At 37.8% G+C, this 25293-nt stretch overlaps 1 protein-coding gene across 1 annotated transcript in view; it reads right to left on the bottom strand.

Annotated features, from left to right (window-relative positions):
- The window catches only part of LOC131946214 (allatostatin-A receptor), a 40615-nt gene that overhangs the window by 333 nt on the left and 14989 nt on the right, over positions 1 to 25293 (bottom strand). Inside the window, exons 3-5 of the mRNA XM_059306888.1 lie at positions 14038 to 14161; positions 6769 to 6989; positions 2761 to 2884 (exon numbers count right to left, since the gene is read on the bottom strand). Of these exons, the coding sequence (XP_059162871.1) occupies positions 2761 to 2884; positions 6769 to 6989; positions 14038 to 14161 (469 nt within the window). The remainder of the gene's footprint in view (positions 1 to 2760; positions 2885 to 6768; positions 6990 to 14037; positions 14162 to 25293) is intronic.

Here is a 25293-nt window from a genome sequence, read left to right as displayed (position 1 = left end):
TGGTACAGAATAGGGTTGGTACAGAACAGGGTTGATAAATGCAGGGTTGGTACAGAACGGTTGATAAATGCAGGGTTGGTACAGAACAGGGTTGATAAATGCAGGGTTGGTACAGAACAGGGTTGATAAATGCAGGGTTGGTACAGAACAGGGTTGGTACAGAACAGGGTTGGTAAAGAACAGGGTTGGTAAAGAACAGGGTTGGTACAGGACAGGGTTGATAAATGCAGGGTTGGTACAGAACAGGGTTGATAAATGCAGGGTTGGTACAGAACGGTTGATAAATGCAGGGTTGGTACAGAACAGGGTTGATAAATGCAGGGTTGGTACAGAACAGGGTTGATAAATGCAGGGTTGGTACAGAACAGGGTTGATAAATGCAGGGTTGGTACAGAACAGGGTTGGTACAGAATAGGGTTGGTACAGAACAGGGTTGGTACAGAATAGGGTTGGTTCAGAACAGGGTTGGTACAGAACAGGGTTGGTACAGAACAGGGTTGATAAATGCAGGGTTGGTACAGAACAGGGTTGGTACAGAACAGGGTTGATAAATGCAGGGTTGGTACATAACGTGATGTACGCTGTACGCTGATAATAACTGTATCGACACATCTGGCAATTTGTTAACTATAAGAAGTCAACATCGGTTCTAATAGACGACAATACAACAGTTCTTCAAGTATCCCCTTGACAAGTTCTTAACATTAACGTAAAACAAAGTTTCCTCCCCTGTTTAACATCCCTCCTCCCAACTAATGGACACCAGCGAGAAAAGTCTCAAAGGTATTTGAGAGGTGTATAAATTCATTTGAAAATCTTGCACGGCGTAGTTACAATTAATATGGTTATAAAATCCTGTCTGTCTGGTTTTTTTCGGACTTTACTAAAGATTGGATGTATTTGATGTTTTTAATATTTTCGGTAACTAAATAAAAATTAAAAAAAAAGCAAAAACAATCTGGTTTTCACGTGTAATGGCGCCATAAACAATGGCCGACATAAATTTTATTGTACACATTGTAAGCTAAAAATAGAAAAAATAGGTCATGGTGTTTAAATTTGCATAGTTATTTAAAAACTTGATCTGCAAAGTTTTGTAAACAAAATAACTATCAAGTGGGGCTGTCAGAAATCGATCACGGAGTTCCTTTACAGCCAATCAATGTTTGTCTTACGAAAGGCTTGATGAAAATAAATAGAAATGTAGCCTTAAACTCAACAAATTATTTTCAAGTTCTCTGGATCTGCAACTTGGATAGCATTGATTCTAAAAATATTACATTTCTGAATTAATATTAGGCTTAAGTTTTTAATAAAATTTTATCTTTTATTAGTTTTATGGTCCTAAATCTAAAAAAGCACATTTTTATTCCATGTCAACAATATTACGGAAGGAATCTCGTCAACTCGCTGGTGTCCATTGAGCATCGGATGAGAAACATAACAGTGAGACTCATTCTAGACTTTTCTGTTGGGTTGATACAGAAGGGCGGGGAGTGCCGTGGTTTTTTTTAATGTGCCCTTATAATATAGGTCATCTAGCCATCACACGTTTATGATAGTATTGACTTTTGCTATACTTAAACACTGACTTACTTATAATTATATAACTTATAACTATAACTTACCCACAATATCTAAACAATGAAACACTAACTTATAATTTAAAAAGAAACAATGACTTATCCGCAAGTTGTAAACAATGACATACCTACACAATGTAAACAATGAGTTACCTGTAGTAAACTACACGCAAGTTGTAAACTAAGACTTACCGACAAGTTATAGATGACAGGATGGAATAAAATCGAAGGAATACACTTCTTCAAGACCTGCATGATTAGCTTAGGCCCCCAGCAGATGAGAAACACGACGATTATGATGACAAGCATCTTGATCACCTAAGATAGATCGGTATCGATCGTAGGGATAAAAATATTATTTAATTTAGAGAGCGTTTCCTAATTTATAAAATTACACATAAAAAATATTTTTATATTATTTTTATTTATATTTATACGTAAATAGTTAAAGTACACAATGCCAGTTACAAAATGAAAAAAATGCCATAAAAAATATGAAAAAGTCTCCTTCTGGTGAACAAATCGTGGATTCGCAAAGAAGAATAAAAACGAACAAAAACTGAAGTGCTATCATGCATAACATCTCTAATACTAATAATCTTTTCTTAAAAACATGTCACATGTTTTAAATACTTATGTAGAAAATAAATACCTACTCAAACCAGTGCCACCGCCCTGCTAGTTTCAACCCCCCCCCCCCTGCCAACTCTGAGAAAAATGTATGAAAGAAACCCTGCTTCTGATTTAATGATTTAATGCTAGAAAACTTAATATCATAATCATATAGAAAAAAAATCCACAATTTAAGACAAAGTGTTATGAAATAGAGAAAAGTGTAAATAAAAGTTGAAATGTCAGTTTTCTTTATTCACGAAATGGTAAAACATTTCACAGAGCGATATTTTCTAGAAATAAATTATTGACTTTCATTTTTGCAGTGCCATTTCACTGTTCAGTTTTGTCACGATCCAAAAATAGATCATTATTCCGGGCACTAGAATCGCCCCGCCCCCTCCCCTTCCTGTCGTGACATGAGCGGTTAATTTGTTAAAAACCTGAAGGCCGGGACTGTTCTTTTGTCCCTCGAGTCACATGACCGGCTAACTCACACACACAAAAAAACACAAACTCAAGGCGAGGCAGAGAATTGAACAATAGCAGCAGTTGAGAAACTCACTTGTCTTCGCGCCGTCAAAGCTTCCTCCCCCGCCCGCAATGATGGACTCGACCTCAATCGGGACTGCGGACTTCCGTTTCTCAAAGTTACTTGGTGATTGTATTCGATCCGTGTGGTGCCAAATCTGGAATGGACAAGGATACACATGTCTGCTTAGGATAGAATTATTTATACCAAGACTACCCCCCTCTCATTTCTCAAACATACACATTCTTAAAAGATTCAGTGCCGATATTTTTTAGTCGGTTGAGTGGTTGAGTTTCTAGTTAAACTACGATGGGTTTGGGTGATTAGGAGTATGACAGTCTCCTATTTCTACAATTTTATTCGACCATAGTTAGCCTTGGGCACGGTGTGGTCGGGTGTTAGAGCGTTCGGCTGCTAACCCGAAAGTCTCGAAGTATGATCTCGGTCGGGTCTGGAGTCTATAGGGCATCCTTGAGTCCACCCAGCTCTGATGGGTGGACTCTACCACATTTGTCATAAGTATCTTTAGGTCTGAAAGAAATTTTACTTTTCTGTTTATAGTAAACCTTACATTTCTATATTCCTTATTTCAAAAAATGTTTTAATACAATGCATTGATTCAAAATTGAAAACAAAGATATTATAAACAACCTCGTTATTAAGACAATAGATTATCCCATGCTCAAATACATTTTCAAGGTTAATTTACATTATTTGGTTCAGCAAATTCAATGTGATTTATAAAAAAACCCTCTAATTAACCTTCAATGCGGTTATTAATTGCAAAAAAAAAACATGTGAAGAAGACGCACCGATCCGTTAAAATTTAAAAACACCATGAAACTAAGTGATGAAATAAGGAGATCTAATGATAGGAAATCCGATATATTGCAACACGCTAGTTTAAAAGAGATTTTAGGAGATTAAATGGTGTTTATTACAAGCTTTTATTTAACTGACTTCCTCTGTCTGTCGTCAGTCTGTCGTCAGTCTGTCTGTCTGTCTAGATCGAAACGCCCGTGTGAAATTGCAGGCACTTTTAACTGACAGATACGGTTCGTAGTTGGTACGTGGGTCAAGACATGAAGACAATGCATAGTGACATTCAATTTGACTTAATTGGTCGCCTAATTAATTTTTTATGAATTAATTATTGAAGTGTTTACTTAATGAAATTTGTATAGTTCTATTTTGAAAGAATTTGCATTCAATGGAACCTTAATGGTCCTTTTCCAGTCCTCTAGTAATCTCTCTGTATAGAAACCACTGGTTTATAGAGTGAGGTCATGCATGGGGCTTCCAGTCAGCCCGACCCTGCTTCCAATGAGCTCAACATGAATCAGCCTCACATACCCTAGCTCCAAAATCTGGTAGGTTGTCGTGCGCCATTTTTTTTGCATCAGTTATTGATGGTAGTAGAATGAACAAAGCCACTGGAAATCCCGCGTAATACCTTGAATTTATGACACTTCGTGCACGCTCTACGCATGCGCCGTGATGTGGGAGAGGAAGCATCGCGTGATGGGCAGACGGCATAAGATAAAGCCAATACACTCTGACAAATCGGATAGGATAGAGGAACTAATGCTGACTTGTATGTTCATGAATAAGTAAAATATAAAAAAAATTCTGCAATATACCATTGAGCAATACTTTTTATGAAACAGGAAAGGCCGATTTGTTATGGCTGCTTACATAAATATGTATAAGTTCCAGGACGAGTTTTTTCCACTCTTAGGCCATGGTTATCTTATGAGATAGTTGGTGCCTCAATTAAGTGGCTAGCAGTGTTTCTTCCAGACTTTTTTATCCGGGGGGCACTTGAAATCTTCGGGGGGGGGGGGGGCGGTAAACTTTCTTCGGGGGGGGGGGGGGGGCGGACACTGTTAAAAGTATATATTTTCTATATAAATTATATAAATTTCATTTCGTTCGGGGGGGGGGGGGGGGGGGGGCGGTAAAAAATTTTCGGGGGGGGGGGGGGGGGGCTTCGCCCCCCCGAAGAGATGCCTGGAAGAAACTCTGGTGGCTAGAGGCCCCCCCCCCCTATAAGGGGAGTTGGTGTCTCAGTTAAGTTGCTAGAGCCCCCCCCCTATAAGGGGAGGTGGTACCTCACTAAAGTGGCTAGAGCCCCCCCCCCCCCCCCTATAAGGGGAGTTGGTACCTCACTAAGGTGGCTAGAGCCCCCCCCCCCCCCCTATAAGGGGAGTTGGTGTCTCAGTTAAGTGGCTAGAGCCCCCCCCCCTATAAGGGGAGTTGGTGCCTCAGATAAGTGGCTAGAACCCCCCTCCCCCTATAAGGGGAGTTGGTGCCTCAGATAAGTGGCTAGAGCCCCCCTCCCCCTATAAGGGGAGTTGGTGCCTCAGATAAGTGGCTAGAGCCCCCCTCCCCCTATAAGGGGAGTTGGTGCCTCAGATAAGTGGCTAGAGCCCCCACCCCCTATAAGGGGAGTTGGTGTCTCAGTTAAGTGGCCATCAACACCGTATAAAGGAAACTAGGGCCTTATGTAAGACTCCTTCCATCCCTGTTGCAGTTGCAATTCTGTTAGTTTTACAGCAGTTTATTTATTTTTCTAATCTAACATGTATTTGGTTTGAGTCCGGCTTATCGTGTGTCCATTCATGCTGATCTCTACAACATTTGTATGGTCTCATGGCAGACAGATGTTGATTGGCTCTCATACACTGTATGGAAATCTTGAGCTGACTACTCCATTGTTGGTTGTTTAAAATTCAAGTTAATTCATATTTTTCTATCTTACATAACTGGGCATGTATAGCATTCCCATGGCATGATTAGCTCATATGTCATAACAAGCAATACTGATGCTATGTAATCGTGTTTTTATTAGCTCGCCCAACAATAAATCCAATAATAAAATATAGAATCGCTCACTCAATAACAGGCAAACCCATATTTTATAATCATAAGTTTTCTCAAAGTTCCGTTATAGTCTTCATTAATAATATGGTAAATGTTAAAGTAAAATTCATTATAAAACATTGTACATTTGATGGTAAAACTACTTCTACAAGAAACTAAACTTTGACTTTGATATATAACTGCGTTCGCATTGTTTCATACTAATGCTGAATTTCCTTTAGAAAACCTATAGTAACTTACAAGAATGATCTCATTATTCCCGAACTTAGTACGGGTTTACTGCTAGTAATCTACTAAATTATATCTAAGCTTTTCTCCTTCCACACATTGACAACTACATTCAAATTACGTTCGCCTTATGAATACAAATAGCCTCTAACTAGTGTGGGGGCGTGTCGTTACTGTACCAGCTCTATGCGATAGGAATCGGATATAAAACTCAGCCCCCAGTGTAGATCTCTACACAATTTAGATCTCCATTTCACATTTTTATTATGAGGAATTCTTCGCTGCACGATTTTCAGGAAAAAAATATTTAGTGCAATATTTTTTTAAAATGGTATGCAGCTATGTTGGTTAGAACTAGTATGTACGTTTTATTAACATACCCAAACATCTACAACATCAAAATGTATTCAACATTTATCAACATTCTAAATTTATAAGTTATTTCAAATAACTGTATTTTTTTTTCTAGTAATTCAATGTTATTTCAATACAACATTAAAGTATTCCAAATATTGTGAATAGTCGACAAGTAAGAAAACATAATTTCATCCGTATATTCGAAACACCAGAGTTGGTGCATGAAAGATCCCGTCGTCGTAATTGTGACAATAAAATACCCAGAAGGTGATAAGGTTATCAAAATTATTATTCTCTAATTATCAATTTAAATTTAAAAAAAAATGTAGTTTTCAAATGTTTGTATAGGTTATTTGCATTTTGGCCAATAAAATAAGCAAGAGTCATTATGTTTGTGGGTTTTGCACATGCTTTATCTGAAACGTATTTTTTGCAAAATATTTTTAACACATTTCTCAGAGTTAACTTTACTTTAAAACGTTTTTTTTTAAAAATTATACCTTGCCCTAAGAGACTCCTTAAAATAAAAAATAAAAAGAAGTAGTCCTTTTTTTATAAATAAGGAAGACGTACCTCGAATGTGACGTCATCGTCTGTAGCTGCCTCGTGCTGAGCCAGAGGATGCAGATGACCCGGATGTAGCAGAAGAGCAGGATGCAGGTGGGTATGACGAACAGACTGGACAGCTTCCAGAAGGAGTAGGCCAGTCTGTCCTGACTGCCCACACCGACGTCAGCACACATGACGACAACCACGGAGGTCGTGTTGTTGTAGTACTTGTTGGTTTCCGTGTCCTGAAATTAATTAAGTTTAATAATTGATTGCAATTTAAATAATGGATGCTTGAGAGAGCCTTAAGTTTTAAAAAGATACCACAAGGGCAGTAACTGACATAACCGGAAAATTCAAGTGTGTGTATAACTTTCTTCGTTCTTAATTTTGGTGTTGGAAAGGATACCCTCCAACACAATTAAGTATACGTGGCAACTGGTTAGGCGCCATTGACTCCGATTTCAGCCTGCTTTTCTTTTTGGATTTGCTTCCATAGCCTTTGTCCAACCAAGAACAAACTACAAGGCAGCAGTTGTTTGATTTTTGAGTTGTCTCTCCTAGAAGAGTGGCTGTCCCCTGCCAACGAGCCTCATTTGCCCGAGGGTTCGACCTCGGGACTTTTCTGTTTAGCAACCATGAGCTTTACCGACTCGACCACGCCGACCCCCTAGGTCATATTGATTTAAAGATTCTCTTAAAAACTTAACGCTTTTTATAACACATTTTCGACCCAACTTTCCCACAAAAAGTTCTGAATTTCCCTCCCCTAAAATAACGACACACCCTAGTGTACCACTTTTCTCGAAATGGAAATTCTTTTTTTTTTAGACAGCTATTTCTTTATTAAATAACTATCTCGGCCAGCCTTGAGTACATGGATCAAGTTATAATGGAATCCACACATTACAAAAGAAAAGAAGTTCAGTTTCAAACACAACAATTTAAAATTCACAAGTTTTGTCACAACCCCTGACCCCCTTCCTCTCGTCACACAACCTATCAAATGTCCGACCCCCCTCCCCCCTCATTTCAATAAGTGGATTACCCCTTATTGTTACTTTTCTTAAAAGTAATAACAGTTTACTTTTTCAAGGGATGGGGGTTGGGGGTAGAAATACCCCTTTGGCATTATTAACCCGCTTTGGCCAAACTTCCTATGGACAAACTCCTTATAATCAAACCCCCTATGGTCAAAGACCCCCTATGATCAAAGCACCGCTATGGCCAAACCCCATTTATGGTCGAAGACCCCCTATGGTCAAATCCCCGCTGTGGTCAAACCCCCCTATGGTCAAAGCCCAGAAGTGGTCGAACCCCACTATGGTTAAAGACCCCATATGGTCAAAGGTCCGCTGTGGTCAACCCCCCCCCCCCCCCCCCTATGATCAAAGCCCCCCCCCCCCCCATCGTCAAAGAGCATAGCCTCCATGTACTAAATACCATAGCCTCCATGTACTAAATACCATAGCCTCCATGTACTAAATACCATAGCCTCCATGTACTAAATACCATAGCCTCCATGTACTAAATACCATAGCCTCCATGTACTAAATACCATAGCCTCCATGTACTAAATACCATAGCCTCCATGTACTAAATACCATAGCCTCCATGTACTAAAGAGCATAGCCTCGATGTTCTAAAGGGCATTACCTCCCCTAGTCAACATGCTAGCTATGAAAACAGGCTGACCACAGCAGGCTGAAGAATTTTTTCTCCTCTCTTACGTAACCTATCTCTCGACCCGTTGGTTTCTCTGGGCTTTTACTTCTTCTTCGGCATAGAGCGTCATCAGATTAGGGGAGTTGTGATTTGGGAGGAATGGGGAGGGGGAGGGGGGAGGACGCCAAAACACAATCTTTTATGGGTGTCCTACTCCACTTTTCTGTATGGGTGCATAACCTCAGCATCATGTATGTGAGATATTAGCTAGAGCAACGAGGTTAATGTTTTGTAAAAAAAATAAAATAATTATAACTTTAATGGTACGCAGGTCAAAATATTCGCACACGAATGACTTAATTCTTAAGAAAAAATAAGTTAATTAATGTGTTAATTAACTTTGCATGTAATGTTTTGTTTGCTTGTGACTCAGCCAAGTCACACTGACGTCTATAATTAGAGTTGTTCTATTCTATTCACCTTGTTCTTCACAAAGCTCAAAGACCAATTAGAAGGGAAGGTTCATGAATAAGTAACACATTTTGTTTCAAGTTTTTTTCTTCGTGCTCTTATCGTACTATGAGAAGACAGCGCCTTTAATTATTTGTTTTCATCAACACATCTTCTTGTTTCTCATTGGTTTTTTTAATAAATATCTTTGTGTCTGTGATAAGCAGATAATATATCTATTATAAAAAAAACATCAGGTATCTGAATGGACTAGGCGACATCAACTCGCATCTGTTCGTGGTGCGGATTTTAAAAAAGTCCATGTATGTTGGATAGGGAGAAGTTGAACGTGCGCGTTTTGAAGTTATTTCTTAGGTCACATGAAGATAGATCTTTAGATAACTGATTCACTGCGTTATGGGGTTATTACCACCCCCCCCCCAATAAAATACTGTTTCGTAGCTTACGGCAGATGGGGCAGGTGAAGTAGAGTTAACATGTTTTAATGGCCTTTTCATAAAAATGGTAAATGGGTCAAGGACATTACCCCCCCCCCCCTCATCCTGTCAATTACCCCCCCCCCCCCCTGACATTTTTCCCCTTGTTAACTACAACCCTGCACAAGAACAAGAATCCTGACCCTAAAACTAACGCCAAACTCTTCAGACATTTACCGGATGGCGATAGTTGTATATAAAAACAAGCCGTTGCAAATAATTTATAATTTATATTAATTTAGGGTGGCGTAGGCTATCCAGCGAGAATTAGATACGTTCATTTTATTTGTGCTCAAATTTTATTAAATTTAATTTTTAGTTAAAATGTATAAGAGTTTCTTTTTTGGTTTTCTTTCTTTTACTTTTTAAATCTTCAATTATGAGTGATCTACTTTTTTTTTGTTAATAGGCGGTTACCTCCCTGAAATGTTTTGACAAAAATCTGCCACATGAAGGAAATTAAATGAAAGCTGTGTACGAAGCTAACGAACAACTGTTGGCCTATAAAATATTTAAAGTCTGAGATATTTACATTCAAAGCAACGAAACAAACATCTTGATTCAACGTGGCAGACAGTTTGAAATTTAATTTTCTTTTGTCTGTCAAGTTTTTAAAAATTATTTTAAACACATCACTAGTGTGGGATAGGATTATCTTCTCATCACTAGTGTGGGATAGGATTATCTTCTCATCACTGGTGTGGGATAGGATTATCTTCTCATCACTAGTGTGGGATAGGATTATCTTCTCATCACTGGTGTGGGGTAGGATTATCTTCTCATCACTAGTGTGGGATAGGATTATCTTCTCATCACTGGTGTAGGAGAGGATTATCTTCTCATCACTAGTGTGGGATAGGATTATCTTCTCATCACTAGTGTGGGATAGGATTATCTTCTCATCACTGGTGTGGGATAGGATTATCTTCTCATCACTAGTGTGGGATAGGATTATCTTCTCATCACTAGTGTGGGATAGGATTATCTTCTCATCGCTGGTGTGGGATAGGATTATTTTCTCATCACTAGTGTGGGATAGGATTATCTTCTCATCACTAGTGTGGGATAGGATTATCTTCTCATCACTGGTGTGGGATAGGATTATCTTCTCATCGCTGGTGTGGGATAGGATTATTTTCTCATCACTAGTGTGTGATAGGATTATCTTCTCATCACTGGTGTGGGATAGGATTATCTTCTCATCACTGGTGTGGGATAGGATTATCTTCTCATCACTGGTGTGGGATAGGATTATCTTCTCATCACTGGTGTGGGATAGGATTATCTTCTCATCACTGGTGTGGGATAGGATTATCTTCTCATCACTGGTGTGGGATAGGATTATCTTCTCATCACTGGTGTGGGATAGGATTATCTTCTCATCACTTATGTGGGATAGGATTATCTTCTCATCACTGGTGTGGGATAGGATTATCTTCTCATCACTTATGTGGGATAGGATTATCTTCTCATCACTGGTGTGGGATAGGATTATCTTCTCATCACTTATGTGGGATAGGATTATCTTCTCATCACTGGTGTGGGATAGGATTATCTTCTCATCACTAGTGTGGGATAGGATTATCTTCTCATCGCTGGTGTGGGATAGGATTATCTTCTCATCACTAGTGTGGGATAGGATTATCTTCTCATCACTTATGTGGGATAGGATTATCTTCTCATCACTGGTGTGGGATAGGATTATCTTCTCATCACTAGTGTGGGATAGGATTATCTTCTCATCGCTGGTGTGGGATAGGATTATCTTCTCATCACTAGTGTGGGATAGGATTATCTTCTCATCACTTATGTGGGATAGGATTATCTTCTCATCACTGGTGTGGGATAGGATTATCTTCTCATCACTAGTGTGGGATAGGATTATCTTCTCATCGCTGGTGTGGGATAGGATTAACTATGTTGTAAGGGGTCATCCATAAATGACGTCACGCTTTTTTGACGATTTTTACCTCCCCCCTCCCCTCCGTCACACGTCGTCACAAAAGTCAGACCCCCCCCCCCTAAAATCACGTCACAACTCAACCTACACCCCCCTCAAAATTGCAGTTGAGTTTTTTTTAAACATCGATATTTTTCCAAAATCGTGTCTAAACTATTACAATTTATTAAAACGGTTATCTAAAACGCGAAATAACGTCTAAAATTCGTTTTCTAACATTGCTTTTCTATAACGCAAAAATGTGACGTCGCAACAGCTGAACCCCCCCCCCCTCCCCCTCATCACACATCGTCACAAAATTACGGACCCCCCCTCCCCCCTACGAGTGTGACGTCATTTATGGATGACCTCTAATCGGAAGTTGATTGGGGAAGAAATATGGTCAATGATCTACAAGTACAGTAGTTAACTGTCAAAACTGGCCCCGTTTTGTAATTAACCGTCAAATATGGCCCCATATGTTTTGTTGATTCAGCACATTCAAGTTCAAGACATTACATAAATCACACCACCAAATATAAATATATCTATTGGTTCATCATTTGTAATTAACCGTCAAATATGGCCCCATATGTTTTGTTGATTCAGCACATTCAAGTTCAAGACATTACATAAATCACACCACCAAATATAAATATATCTATTGGTTCATCATTTGTACTCTATGCGCATGCGCCCTAACCATTAAACATAAACGGACGCGCCCCAGATAATTTGGGCGTTTACACCAGATCCGATCAAACAAATTTCCACATCGAATAATCAAAATTAGAATTTACTCTCTCCTTAAAGGTTTCTCCAATACATTATACCATTTTTTGTGTGGATGTAGGCCTACAGACATTTTGAAATTGTGGAGTTTTCTCCCTCTACATCCCGCACTAACTAATGTCCCTATCCTTTTTGGATTTGGGGTGGGGTAAGAGAAATGTTGAGGAAATTTATGGGTTGGGAGGAATTGGGGTAGGGGTGGGGGTTGGACGGGAGGGAGAGAAGAGAAACCAAGTCCTAATGCAATAATGCTATGACGTCATGATGTTTATGTTGGGCTGAACTCTAGCGAGAAGCAGGGAGGTAACCGATCTTGTGCAAGGGGAATGAAGCAATTAGCAAGAACGACAATCGACAGGTCGTCGCCGACGTTTTTAAAACGAGTTTGACAGGGCGATGGCAAGAATAATTGCAGCGAGGGAGCGGGGGCGTGGCTAGGGTTCCAGACTTTCGGACCAAGTCAACAAACACCAAAAGTGCTAATCCTTCAGCGTTTCGAGCGAAACAATTTGCTAATTTCTACAGTAAACAGTTTTACAGCGACTTAAAAATATAATCTAAATATAATTTTTTTAAATTGTTAAAAGCATTAGCTTTGTAACAACCAAGCAAAGTTGTCTTTAATTTTTAAAAATGCATTAGGTAAGTAATAAAATTTGAACTTTTTTTATAAAATAATTTCAAACATTTCGTTGAAATAACAATCTCATCTAGTTTCAGTAAGACGGTATGACCTAAAGGAAGAGCGCAAGACTGCTAATCTGAATGTCTCGAGTTCAAATCCGGGCTTAAGTCAGTAGAACATCCCTGAGTCCACCCAGCTCAGATGGGTACCTAACTAATGTTAGGCGGCTGACCACATTAACCTTTGATATGCCAAGTTCAAAAAACATAAGCTCTACTTCATCTGCCCCAATGATCGCTAGGTTTCAAGATGAATCTTTACTAACTTCAGTGACTTATCCAAGTCAAACAATCTGGTCCTTCTACTGGCCTAACAAGGATGAGGTTTAAATGTTAAAATTAAGATAGAAGGCATTAGCTACAAAACTGTCCGTCTGCCATAGAGGGGTAGACAATAGACGAAATTAGAGCGGAGAAAGCAATAGTTGAACTCGGGCACGAAAATATTTATTTAAGTCACTGTCTAGTCTGAACAAAGTGTTAAAGGTTCAGACTGAGGTAAAATCTATCTGACCCATTGACCCACACGTCCAAAAAGTAGTCTAACGTTTAGTAAAGCTGATGCGGGGTAATGAGGGTCTAGAGTGTACGTCTTGTCGCACTAGGTCTCGGGTTTCAAGAGATATCAACTCCTATGACGTTCGCTGTTGAGATCTCATTAAAATAGGTAGCAAAATCTCAGGGTTACAATAGTTACATTGATAAGATACTCGTTACCAAAGTGACTTTTAAAAAATGTTGACTCGCTATGGGAAATACGGAACAAAATATCTTGAGATTTTTTATTTAAAAAAAATATTTAAATGTTAGTTTGCTGCGTAAATACTCGTTAACATAATGACAGGAAGACAATCGTAGTGAAATTTGTAATGGTACAACAGTTGCCCCACCCCCACCTAAGTCCATCCCCCCCCCTCCCCCCCCCCTCAGCACAAGCTCAGTACCATACACAAAAGTAACACAATTGATTTATTCCCATAAGAGAGTTATGACTTAGTAACAGGGTTGCCTACACGTCCAAAACATTAGGCACTCTAGCAGGGGAGAATTCGTGGACTTTGATTTTCGTTTTTTATTTTGTGTGCGCACTTAAATTCTATTAAATTTTTATCATTTCCACATTACTGCTAAATTTTAAAAAATATATCACTTCAGTTTTACACCTTTAAGTGACCTCAAATTACCCATCTGCTATCTAACACCTTCATAATGATACAAAAACACCACCTAGACAACAAAACAGAGATCGGACGAACGTCTGGTTACCATGACAACGAACTCCGGACAGGCCAGCAGGAATGCGGCCACCCAAGTGCAGGCCAGGGCAATCCGAGCCTTCCTGGAGGAGCAGAGAGTCTTGGACGACAGGGGGTGGGCGATCACGAAATACCTGCAGACGACAGTGAAATATTAGACAATGGTGGGCCATCACGAAATACATAGAGAGGGAAAAATAAATAACGAATGACGTCGTTCGATTTATTGGGAAAAAAAACATCAGCACAATTTATTCCTCGTAATGCAAGTTATGTAATAAAAGATCTTTGCTTTGATAGAAATGCGTAAACATAACATTTTTAAACACACCCACTCACTCACCCACCCACCCACCCACCCACCCACCCACACACACACACACACACACACACAAACACACACACTTAGAGAATTGACAAACGCGCACGTATCACACCTCCCCCACCCAAATGCACACACTCGTAGGTTCAGAGTTAATTTATTGTTGAATATTTTTGATCGTGGATACGAATATGTGATTAAGGTTAATTATAAATTGAACGAACTTAATCTTACCACAGCACTCCGTACACGCTGTTTGGTTTGTGGTGTGGTGTGTGGTATGTAGGGTGACCCATTCCTATTTTCTATGGTGTTCTACCCCCCCCCCCCCCCCCATCATGTGTGGGGTGTGTTGTGTTTTGTGTAGGGCACTACTTTATTTATCGTACCAACAGCAAATACAACGTAGCTATTTTCACATTAGGAAAAAAAACGGTAACAAAACTTCGTTTCCCATAGTACTTTGCCCCTAACGAAGTAAGCATCTAAATTACCAACGCCAACGTGAGTGGACGCCGGTGTTTTATTCATAGCTGGAGGTCTGTCCGCACGAGGCTATCAAGAGGAGGGGGGATGACTGCCAAATTGAGCGCATAACTTGTTGTCACTCAATGGTGAAATGGCATTACTGTCCGTGTGAGCGAGGGTCGCAGGCCCACGCGCGTTACCGCGAATAGCCACCACCTCAATTCAAAAAACGCGAGACAACTAATTCCAGTCGTGGACTTGAAATAGAAGGAAGACTAAATCTCGTTGGAAAGCTAAATCTCGTTGGGAGGCTAAATCTCGTTTCAATTTAAACGAAGTGTAAGTTCATGTCCAGTACTCTACAAGAGATCTACTTAAACAGAGGTTTGGTACTTTTTTTTAGAACGACGCCTCGATATAAGGATCCTATCTTTTTTGCTAGAACAGTTACAGTAACATTAATCCTAACCTTGACTGATGCCCTGAGTCACATGCCTAACCCAAATCCTGCCTCTGAGCTCAATTTTAACTTTAATCCTAAACCCATGAACAATAGAGGGATATAGCAACGTGATACTATGCTCGATAATAAATCAACACTCTTTAGATAGGGGAACATTTGAAAGCATGGTTAAAAAATATATGAGTTCTTGTTAAAGAAAACTATTCATAATCTTAAGAAAAATATACAATCACACACTCAACTCGACTGATTGTCTTTAAGTATGACCATCATTCGGCTTACAGCAAGTCAGTAATTAAGACATCGTTTTGACTTCACTTTGGGTAACAAAAAATTGTCTTTCTTCAGATTGCCAAATAAAAAAACAACTATTTAGTAACAACAGGAGGATTAAGATCAAGAGCTTTGAAACCATTAAAATAAATATCTTCGCTATATTACAGAAAGAAATTAGAAGATTGTGTGAGCATATTTGTGTGTGTATGAGAAAGAGAGAGAAAGAGAGAAAGATTAGTATGTCACGGTCTAATAGCGATGTGAAAAAAGAAAATAAAAATAGTCTGGGATAGAGAAACGCGACACTAATTCAGAGACATATAATGAGATGGACACACGAAAGTCTGAGAGCTAAACAAATAATTAGGACACACAAAAGTCTGAGAGTTGAACAAATAATTAGGACACACGAAAGTCTGAGAGTTGAACAAATAATGAGAAGGACATACGAAAGTCTGAGCGTTGAACAAATAATGAGGACACACGAAAGTCTGAGCGGTTAAAAAATTGAGCGCAAGAGCTGTACTTTTTGACCCTTCAATTTTTTGCTCCACCAAAACTTGACAGAAGAGCATTTCTAACGTGGATTAGATCCTGAACCTTCGCCTCGATGAAACAAATAATGACGTAGAAGTTGGTTAAACATGGTTAGGTTGGTCACGGTTGATGATTTCTTGAATAGGTCCGCGGCGAATGGTCTTTCATCTAAACCAGGTATGGAGGCAGGTAAGTGATTGGACGAGGTGATGCTGGGACGACGAACATAGGCACAGGAAGTTGTGTGTGTGTGTATGTTTGTGTGTGTGTATGTGTGTTAGTGTGTGTGTGAGTGTTTCCGGAGGGGTGGGGGTGGCGGCGGAGGGCGTGATGAAATAAAGTGAAGTGCGAGTATTTTATATTTAAAAATCTCACGCTGCTAAAAATATTTTTAAAAAATGTATTGCTAGAACTCTCTCAGAAATTTCTGTTGTTCGATATACCAATCTACACGTTTTATCGCCAGAAATCCTCAGGAAATAAAAGAGATCAAATCTCCTGATTATTTATGCGTGCTTTCTAAAAAATAGGCAAGGATAAATATTCATGTTTATTCATCCAGTTTTCTAATTGCAAGTATTTAATATACATCTTTCATGCAAGTGGTTGAACTGTGTCAAAAATATTGCTCCAGTTTTTAAATTTCCCAGCTTCTCAACTCAACCTAACAAGGTATCATCTCCTTGGGGGGGGGGGGGGGAGGGTTGGACAAAAAACAACGAGCCTTTGACCTTAAACTTGTAAGCCAGTTGTGAAGAAAGAAAGATGAAACAACAAGTACCGTTTTGTTGATATATTAATTATTTTTTTTAAAATGAACTTTTGCGTCAGGTGTGAAAGAAGAAGTAGTCACTACTACCAACTTAAGATTACCGCCCTGTGAATATTTAATCTATCTGGTGATCCCATGCATTTGTGAGTTAGCTGTGAAGAAAGAACAAGCAACCACAATTAACAGTACCATTCTGTTCAACATTGAACCCAGAGTTTCTTCCAGGCATCTCTTAGGGGGGGGGGGGGGGGGGCAAAGCCCCCCCAACGAAATGAAATTTATATAATTTATATAGAAAATATATACTTTTAACAGTGTCCACCCCCCCGAAGAAAGTTTACCGCCCCCCCCCCCCCCGAAGATTTCAAGTGCCCCCCCCCCCCCCCCCCCCCGGATAAAAAAGTCTGGAAGAAACACTGATTGAACCGATGATTACCAATGACCAGAGACCAATTTTTTTTTAAAACGTTGAGAAAACTGTCTTGCAGTTCAAGACTTGCCACAGTTTTCTGTCCTGTCCTCTAACTCACGTCTGTCATGAGAAAGTCATGTCCTTTAACTCACGTCTGAAAGCAATTTCGTGTCGCGTACAAGCAGGAGTTAAGATTTAAAGTACAGGGTAGACAAATACACCAGGACTAATTACATCACCCCCCCCCCCCCTCCCCAATTCCAGGATTCGTTTTTAATTTTTTTTTCTTCAAATTTTATACATAGACAAACATTTTTAAAAATTGAAAGGGCCCATTATTTCCTAACAGCGGAACAAAATTAAAGACGTCACAGTTACTATTTGTCACTGATTTGAATGACTGGTATGTGTTTAATTTTGTAAGGTTTATAATGATTAATTAAATTTGATTAATTTTTCACTTCTAGTTACAACTTCCGCCCTGAAGTTCAATAGAGCAGATGAAGTAGAGTTAATCTGTTTATGTGATTACACAATATGATGAGATAGAGAGTACTTCGCTCGTCAATGCCGTCTTTTGATTTCCCTTTAGAAATCTCGATATGATTCTTGGATTGTATAGTAGGCCTAATTCGTTTTAAATTTATCGTTTTTTACTTTCTGGTATGCAAAGTATAGAGGAAGTATTGTAATAGTGCAAGAAATCGAAATTGAGATTTTCAGTAATCTCGACGTTTTACACCTCCCTGAGTCGGAAAAACATAGTTGCAATTTTGTCCGTCTGTCTGTGTATGTTCTCTCTCTCTCTCTCTCTCGCGCTCTCTCTCTGTGTGCGTGTGTGTGTGAACACAATAACTTGAGTACCGTTACAGCTAGGTTGATGAGAGTTCATATTATATTAGTATTATATCAAATTTGTAGTTCTGTATCAGTTTTTCAGCGGTTTCCGGTAACCGGAAGTGGAACTTGTTCTACTTTTTGTTTTTCAAAAGCCTATAACTTGAGTACTATTTCACATGAATAACGAAATTTAACATATCAATAAAATTTCTAATTTTCTGTCTTCTTTTAAAATTTGAGTAATTTCCGTTTACCGGAAATAGTACTTTACACTATAACAGTTAAATGTATATGAATGTATGTTGCGAGTGTGTGTCTTAAAAAGGCGAGATAAAAAATATAAAATATAGTGTGGGTGTGCGCATGCGCGAAAGAAAAGGAAGCGAGAGGTAGAGAGGGCGCGAACAACATGGCGATGTCTGGGAGTGAATGCGATGCTCTTATGAACCAATAAAATTATGGAAATTATCAGAACAAGGGTTGATTTTTGTTTTGAGTGTGTGCCATGAAATAGGTAGGAGAAAAGCCTGTGACATACACTATTACCGATTTCTCAAAAAAAAAAAAAAAAAAACAACAACACAAAAAAGCAACATCGCATACGAATTTATAAAGTACTAATATTCCGCAGTTATACATATATTGTTTGCCGTTCACTTAGTGCGCAATTTTTTTTCTACAAGATTCATTTCTATTTTAAAAAGGTTTAGCATTTGAAAATTGATTAAAAATCATGTCTATATCCCAAGTTGCCATCCCCAGTAGTGTTATATAAGAATATTCGAGAAAGTTTAGGTGAGATCACTCCCGCTTTATTTAATAACAAACACTGCACCAAAAAGAGCGATATAATTTTTAAAAAAAGATCTATAACAGACGGACGAGAGCACTGAGGAAACAAAGCTAAATGAAAAAAAAAAGCTAGAAAATCTTTTCTTCTTCTTTCTTCTTTTGTCTGACCTATCGATTGCCTGTCAATAGAGAATTTACACACGTGAAATTGTTTCAAGACTTCGGCTTAGTAGCTGAGATACGAAACCAACGCTTGTTCTTGGCGGCTAGCTTCATCAGAGCGACACAAGATTAATGCGCGTTGGTGAACGGTGAGGCGGCTTCTGTCCACAGATACCTACGCCAGGTGGTGGGGTGACTCAGTGGCGTCACAAGGCCGGGGGAGGGGGGGGGGGTGCCGGAATGCACCGGATGACACCATTCAAATGTGGGGGTTTTACTAGAGTAAAAGTAAATCTTTGTCCATCTTGACACACCACTAGATTGGTTGTGAGGGTGACACCATATGATACCGCACCAAATGACACGGCATGATACCACACCAAATGACACCATATGATACCGCACCAAATGACCACATATGATACCGCACCAAATGACACCATATGTTACCACACTAAATGACACCATATGTTACAGCACCAAATGACACCAAATGTTATTGCACCAAATGACACCAAATGTTATTGCACCAAATGACACCATATGATACCGCACCAAATGACACCATATGATACCGCACAAAATGACACCATATGATACCGCACCAAATGACAGGATATGTTACCACACCAAATGACACCCTTTGATACCGCACCAAGCGACAATATATGTTACCACACTAAATGATACCATATGATACTACACCATATGGTACCACACCAAATGACACCATGTGTTACCGCTAGAGTTCTCAAGGTACAGCGGAACTTTCTGACACCTATTGAACCGAGACACCTGAACATGATGTGACTTGGAGAGCGACTAAATTCTAGCTCAATTATTGGCATCAAAACTTCGTGTATACGAAAAACACATCTTCTGATTCAACCTAAACGATTTTATAGACTGTTTCAAAACGATAACTAACGGTTGTTAATAATATAATAAAATTAAAGATATAATAAAAATATAACAACTAGATTTTAATATATCAAGTATATAAAATGTAATAAAATCAATTGATGACGATTAATAAAACCAATAGGTAACAAATAAGAAAGCAAAAAGATAGCAATAGATCAAATAGATAACGTATTATAAAGCGAATAGATATCATATAATATAATACATCGATAACAAATATTATAACAAACAGATGACAACACCAGACCCTTTGTTAATTAAAACCCCTTGGGTCTCATTAAAATGACGTAGTAGAAGTAGATCACTTGTCATCGGTATTTTTTTTTTTACAAATAACAAGACAGCTAGGCGTTAAATAAAAACGTAAGTCGCAGTATGCAAAAAAAAAAAAAAAAAAAAAAAAAAAAAAAAAAAAAAAAAAAAAAAAAAAAAAAAAGGCAACCCTCGGTAGTGAATGTAAAAGCAACATCGATTGGTTCATTAAAGAATCTCACGATTTCTGTACTGTCTTAACCACGCCTTTCTTATGAATAGATAAACTGATGCGCAGTAGTTATAAAACATTTCATCTTTTAAAATATTTAACCCGAGCCGGCCCGCGGCGTATCATATGCCGCTATTTAGTTGTTTTATCTTCTATTTTTCAGTAATTCATAATTTCTGAATTCGACAGTACCAGTGCTGGCACTGAAAATATTTGCTTTAAAACACTATCAGTAGGTCGTTAAGGACGATACTACCCCCACCCTCTTTTCCCCCAACCCCTACCCTACACCCCCCTCCCCTCCCCGTGAAAGAAGCCTACTCTTAGTTACCTCCCCTAAGTTTAAAATAGTTTCAAACTAAATTACCTGTCCCTAGTAGCCGTCACTAAACCATGCTCTACGATTGTAAACATTTAGCGTGAACCACAGCTCACCAGACCATGTAGGGGTGGGGGTGGTAGGGATAAGCCTAGACAGGAAGAGAGGGGGCTGCTAGGCGCGCTTACAGCTTGGTGTTTTGCGAGATCGACAAGAAGAGAATTATATATATATATATACGTATATATATATATATATATATATATATATATATATATATATATATATATATATATACGTATATATATATATATATATATATATATATATATATATATATATATATATATATATATATATATATATATATATATATATATATATATGTATATATATATATATATATATATATATATATAGCCATATATATATATATATATGTATATATATATATATATATATATATATATATATATATATATATATAGCCATATATATATAGCCATATATATATAGGCCTATATATATATATAGGCCTATATACGTCATCACAATCCTGTAAGGAAGTAGTGGTGGAGGGTAGAAGGAGGAATTTTAGAGTATGTGGTTAGGTGTAAAAAAAACAATGTTAAAAATACTTTAATTTTTTTTGTGTTTCTGAAAAGAATGTTTTTTTTTTTTTTTAGTTTGAATTGCAATATAATGTGAGAAACGAACTCAATGTATAGAAAGTAATCGCTGTTTACGTGGGGGGGGGGGGTTAGAAGTAGTTTTAAATGCTTGTCGCCCTAAATGGATGGTCCCTAAGGCATTCTTTTGTTTTATGTACTTTCTTTCTTTTGTAAATGTGTTCTTTAAGTAAGGTTAATCTATATTCAATTACACGTTTGTAGTGGTGTTTTCCGGTGCTTGGAAACTCCCTAAATCTCCGAGGTAGTAAATGTTTAATTAGTAACCCATGTTTCAGACCATTTTGTTTTAGCGGTTTTTATCACTTCTTAGAAATAAAATAGATGATCAGCGCTAATTATGGCAGTTCATTTTGATGCGTTTGTTTGTTAATGACTACATTACAGGTAGTTCATTATGATTTGTTTGTTTGTTAGCGACTACATTACAGGTAGTTCATTATGATTTGTTTGTTTGTTAGCGACTACATTACAGGTAGTTCATTATGATTTGTTTGTTTGTTAGCGACTACATTACAAGTAGTTCATTATGATCTGTTTGTTTGTTAGCGACTACATTACAGGTAGTTCATTATGATTTGTTTGTTTGTTAGCGACTACATTACAGGTAGTTCATTATGATTTGTTCGTTTGTTAGCGACTACATTACAGGTAGTTCATTTTGATTTGTTTGTTTGTTAGCGACTACATTACAGGTAGTTTATTATGATTTGATTTGTTTGTTAGCGACTACATTACAGGTAGTTCATTATGATTTGTTTGTTTGTTAGCGACTACATTACAGGTAGTTCATTATGATTTGATTTGTTTGTTAGCGACTACATTACAAGTAGTTCATTATGATCTGTTTGTTTGTTAGCGACTACATTACAGGTAGTTCATTATGATTTGATTTGTTTGTTAGCGACTACATTACAGGTAGTTCATTATGATTTGTTTGTTTGTTAGCGACTACATTACAGGTAGTTCATTTTGATTTGTTTGTTTGTCAGCGACTACAGTACAGGTAGTTCATTTTGATTTGTTTGTTAGCGACTACATTACAGGTAGTTCATTATGATTTGTTTGTTTGTTAGCGACTACATTACAGGTAGTTCATTATGATTTGATTTGTTTGTTAGCGACTACATTACAGGTAGTTCATTATGATTTGTTTGTTTGTTAGCGACTACATTACAGGTAGTTCATTATGATTTGTTTGTTTGTTAGCGACTACATTACAAGTAGTTCATTATGATCTGTTTTGTTAGCGACTACATTACAGGTAGTTCATTATGATTTGTTTGTTTGTTAGCGACTACATTACAGGTAGTTCATTATGATTTGTTCGTTTGTTAGCGACTACATTACAGGTAGTTCATTTTGATTTGTTTGTTTGTTAGCGACTACATTACAGGTAGTTTATTATGATTTGATTTGTTTGTTAGCGACTACATTACAGGTAGTTCATTATGATTTGTTTGTTTGTTAGCGACTACATTACAGGTAGTTCATTATGATTTGATTTGTTTGTTAGCGACTACATTACAAGTAGTTCATTATGATCTGTTTGTTTGTTAGCGACTACATTACAGGTAGTTCATTATGATTTGATTTGTTTGTTAGCGACTACATTACAGGTAGTTCATTATGATTTGTTTGTTTGTTAGCGACTACATTACAGGTAGTTCATTTTGATTTGTTTGTTTGTCAGCGACTACAGTACAGGTAGTTCATTTTGATTTGTTTGTTAGCGACTACATTACAGGTAGTTCATTATGATTTGTTTGTTTGTTAGCGACTACATTACAGGTAGTTCATTATGATTTGATTTGTTTGTTAGCGACTACATTACAGGTAGTTCATTATGATTTGTTTGTTTGTTAGCGACTACATTACAGGTAGTTCATTATGATTTGTTTGTTTGTTAGCGACTACATTACAGGTAGTTCATTTCGATTTGATGTTTGTTAGCGACTACATTACAGGTAGTTCATTATGATTTGTTTGTTTGCTAGCGACTACATTACAGGTAGTTCATTATGAAATGTATCATCTTTAGTGCCAAAGTCACACGGGTAAATAAGTGAGGCGATTCTGTTTTAATAGACTCGTGTATAAAGAGAACTTGTGATCAGTACAACACTTACCAGGCTTATTTTTCCTAAGGTACCCATCTAAGTGGGGTCAGGTACCCATCTAAGCCGTGTAAATTGATGTATAATTTCCTGTTAAATGGTTAGGACACACCTCTAAAACGGGGATTTAGCCAAGTATTCTAGAAAGGTAACATGGGCCTCGGCCAAGTAGAAACAGTTCTCATATCTCAACACACTTCAAAGCAATGGTAAAAAAAAAAAAAAAAAAAAAAAAAAAAAAAAAAAAAAAAAAACAGCAACTGAGAATTTTGAAATAAAATTTCTCAGAAGTTTGTGCTAAAAAACATGAAAGACTTTGTTTAAATTTACACGTGATCATTATAATTATATTGATCGTTCATTATCTCTGAGTTGTAATTCGGATGTACTTTGTTTTGCCGTAGTCCTGAGGTCAAATCATTATTTTTTCGTCTCGTATTTCTGCCATTAGGGGTTGTCTTTGTAAAAATGGACCAAATGAACTTGAAAGCTCTACTTATTGTTTCATTAAAAGTACTTTAATGTTGAATTATATTATTTTTATTTGAATACATTTGTTTTTAAATGTTATTTACTCACAATAAATTAACCTTATATAAGTAAAACTGATTAAACGTATTATGTTTTATGGAATTTATTTGATCTATTTGTCAAGTTATAGTTATACATCCGGAAATCAAACCCTAAAAGAGTTTAGCTTTCTATTAAGATTATATTAAGATACCTTAAATGCCATCTCAGCCAGTCTGGAGATGATAATACGATAGCTGCTAGACTAGACGATTTTTGTAACGCTAGAAAACAGATAGGGGGATACGAAATTAATCTTTTGATTTGGCTGGGCCAGCAATTTATCCAGTATATTCATATTAAAATACGGGTGCATTGGCAAAATGAAACTTAGGAGAGATTTTTGAATTTTTGCAGTTTTAGAGTATATCGCGTTATTATCCGAGGATTGAAGGGCGTTTAAGGACTTCTCAACATATGGGTAGGTCGATTTGTGATTGCTTGTGAGCATGTTAAAGTTGTACCACAAGAATAATGTAGGTTAGGTCCTACATACATATCTTAGAAAGTAAGTTTGCATTTAAAGCAAACATTTAAAATGCAATATGATGTGGTCAGGCCAAGGTTTCTTTCAGCCATTTTGTTTGAATGGCCGAGGTTCTTACACATGTCTATTCGGGGGTGGGGGTGAGGGCACGTCCACCGCCACCGCCCCCCCCCCCCCCAACCGGACAAATTATAAAATATATCATAAATAACGTATATATAATACGAGCCGACCCGCGGCATATCATAGGCCGCTTTTTAGTTGTTTTATTTTCTACTTTTCAGTAATTCATAATTTGTGAATTCGACAGTACCAATGCTGCCACTGAAAATATTTGCTTTAAAACACTATCAGTATGTCGTTAAGAACGATACTACCCCCACTACCTCCCCCAACCCCTACCCCCACCCTCCTTTCCCCCAACCCCTACCCTACACCCCCCCCCCCCCCCGTGAAAGCAGCCTCCTCTTAGTTGCCTCCCCTAAGTTTAAAATAGTTTCAAACTAAATTATCTGCCCCTAATAGCCGTCACTAAGCTCGGCTCTACGAATGTAAACATTTAGCGTGAGTCACAGCTCACCAAACCATGTAGGGGTGGGGTGGTAGGGAGCGCGCTTACAGTTTGTTTTCTA

The sequence above is a fragment of the Physella acuta genome, unplaced genomic scaffold (assembly GCF_028476545.2).
Source record: "Physella acuta isolate Inbredline_101_S28 unplaced genomic scaffold, ASM2847654v3 ptg000548l, whole genome shotgun sequence".
Lineage (NCBI taxonomy): Eukaryota > Metazoa > Mollusca > Gastropoda > Physidae > Physella > Physella acuta.
The sequence above is the reverse complement of the archived record's forward strand: the minus strand, read 5'-3'. Positions and strand labels throughout refer to the sequence as shown.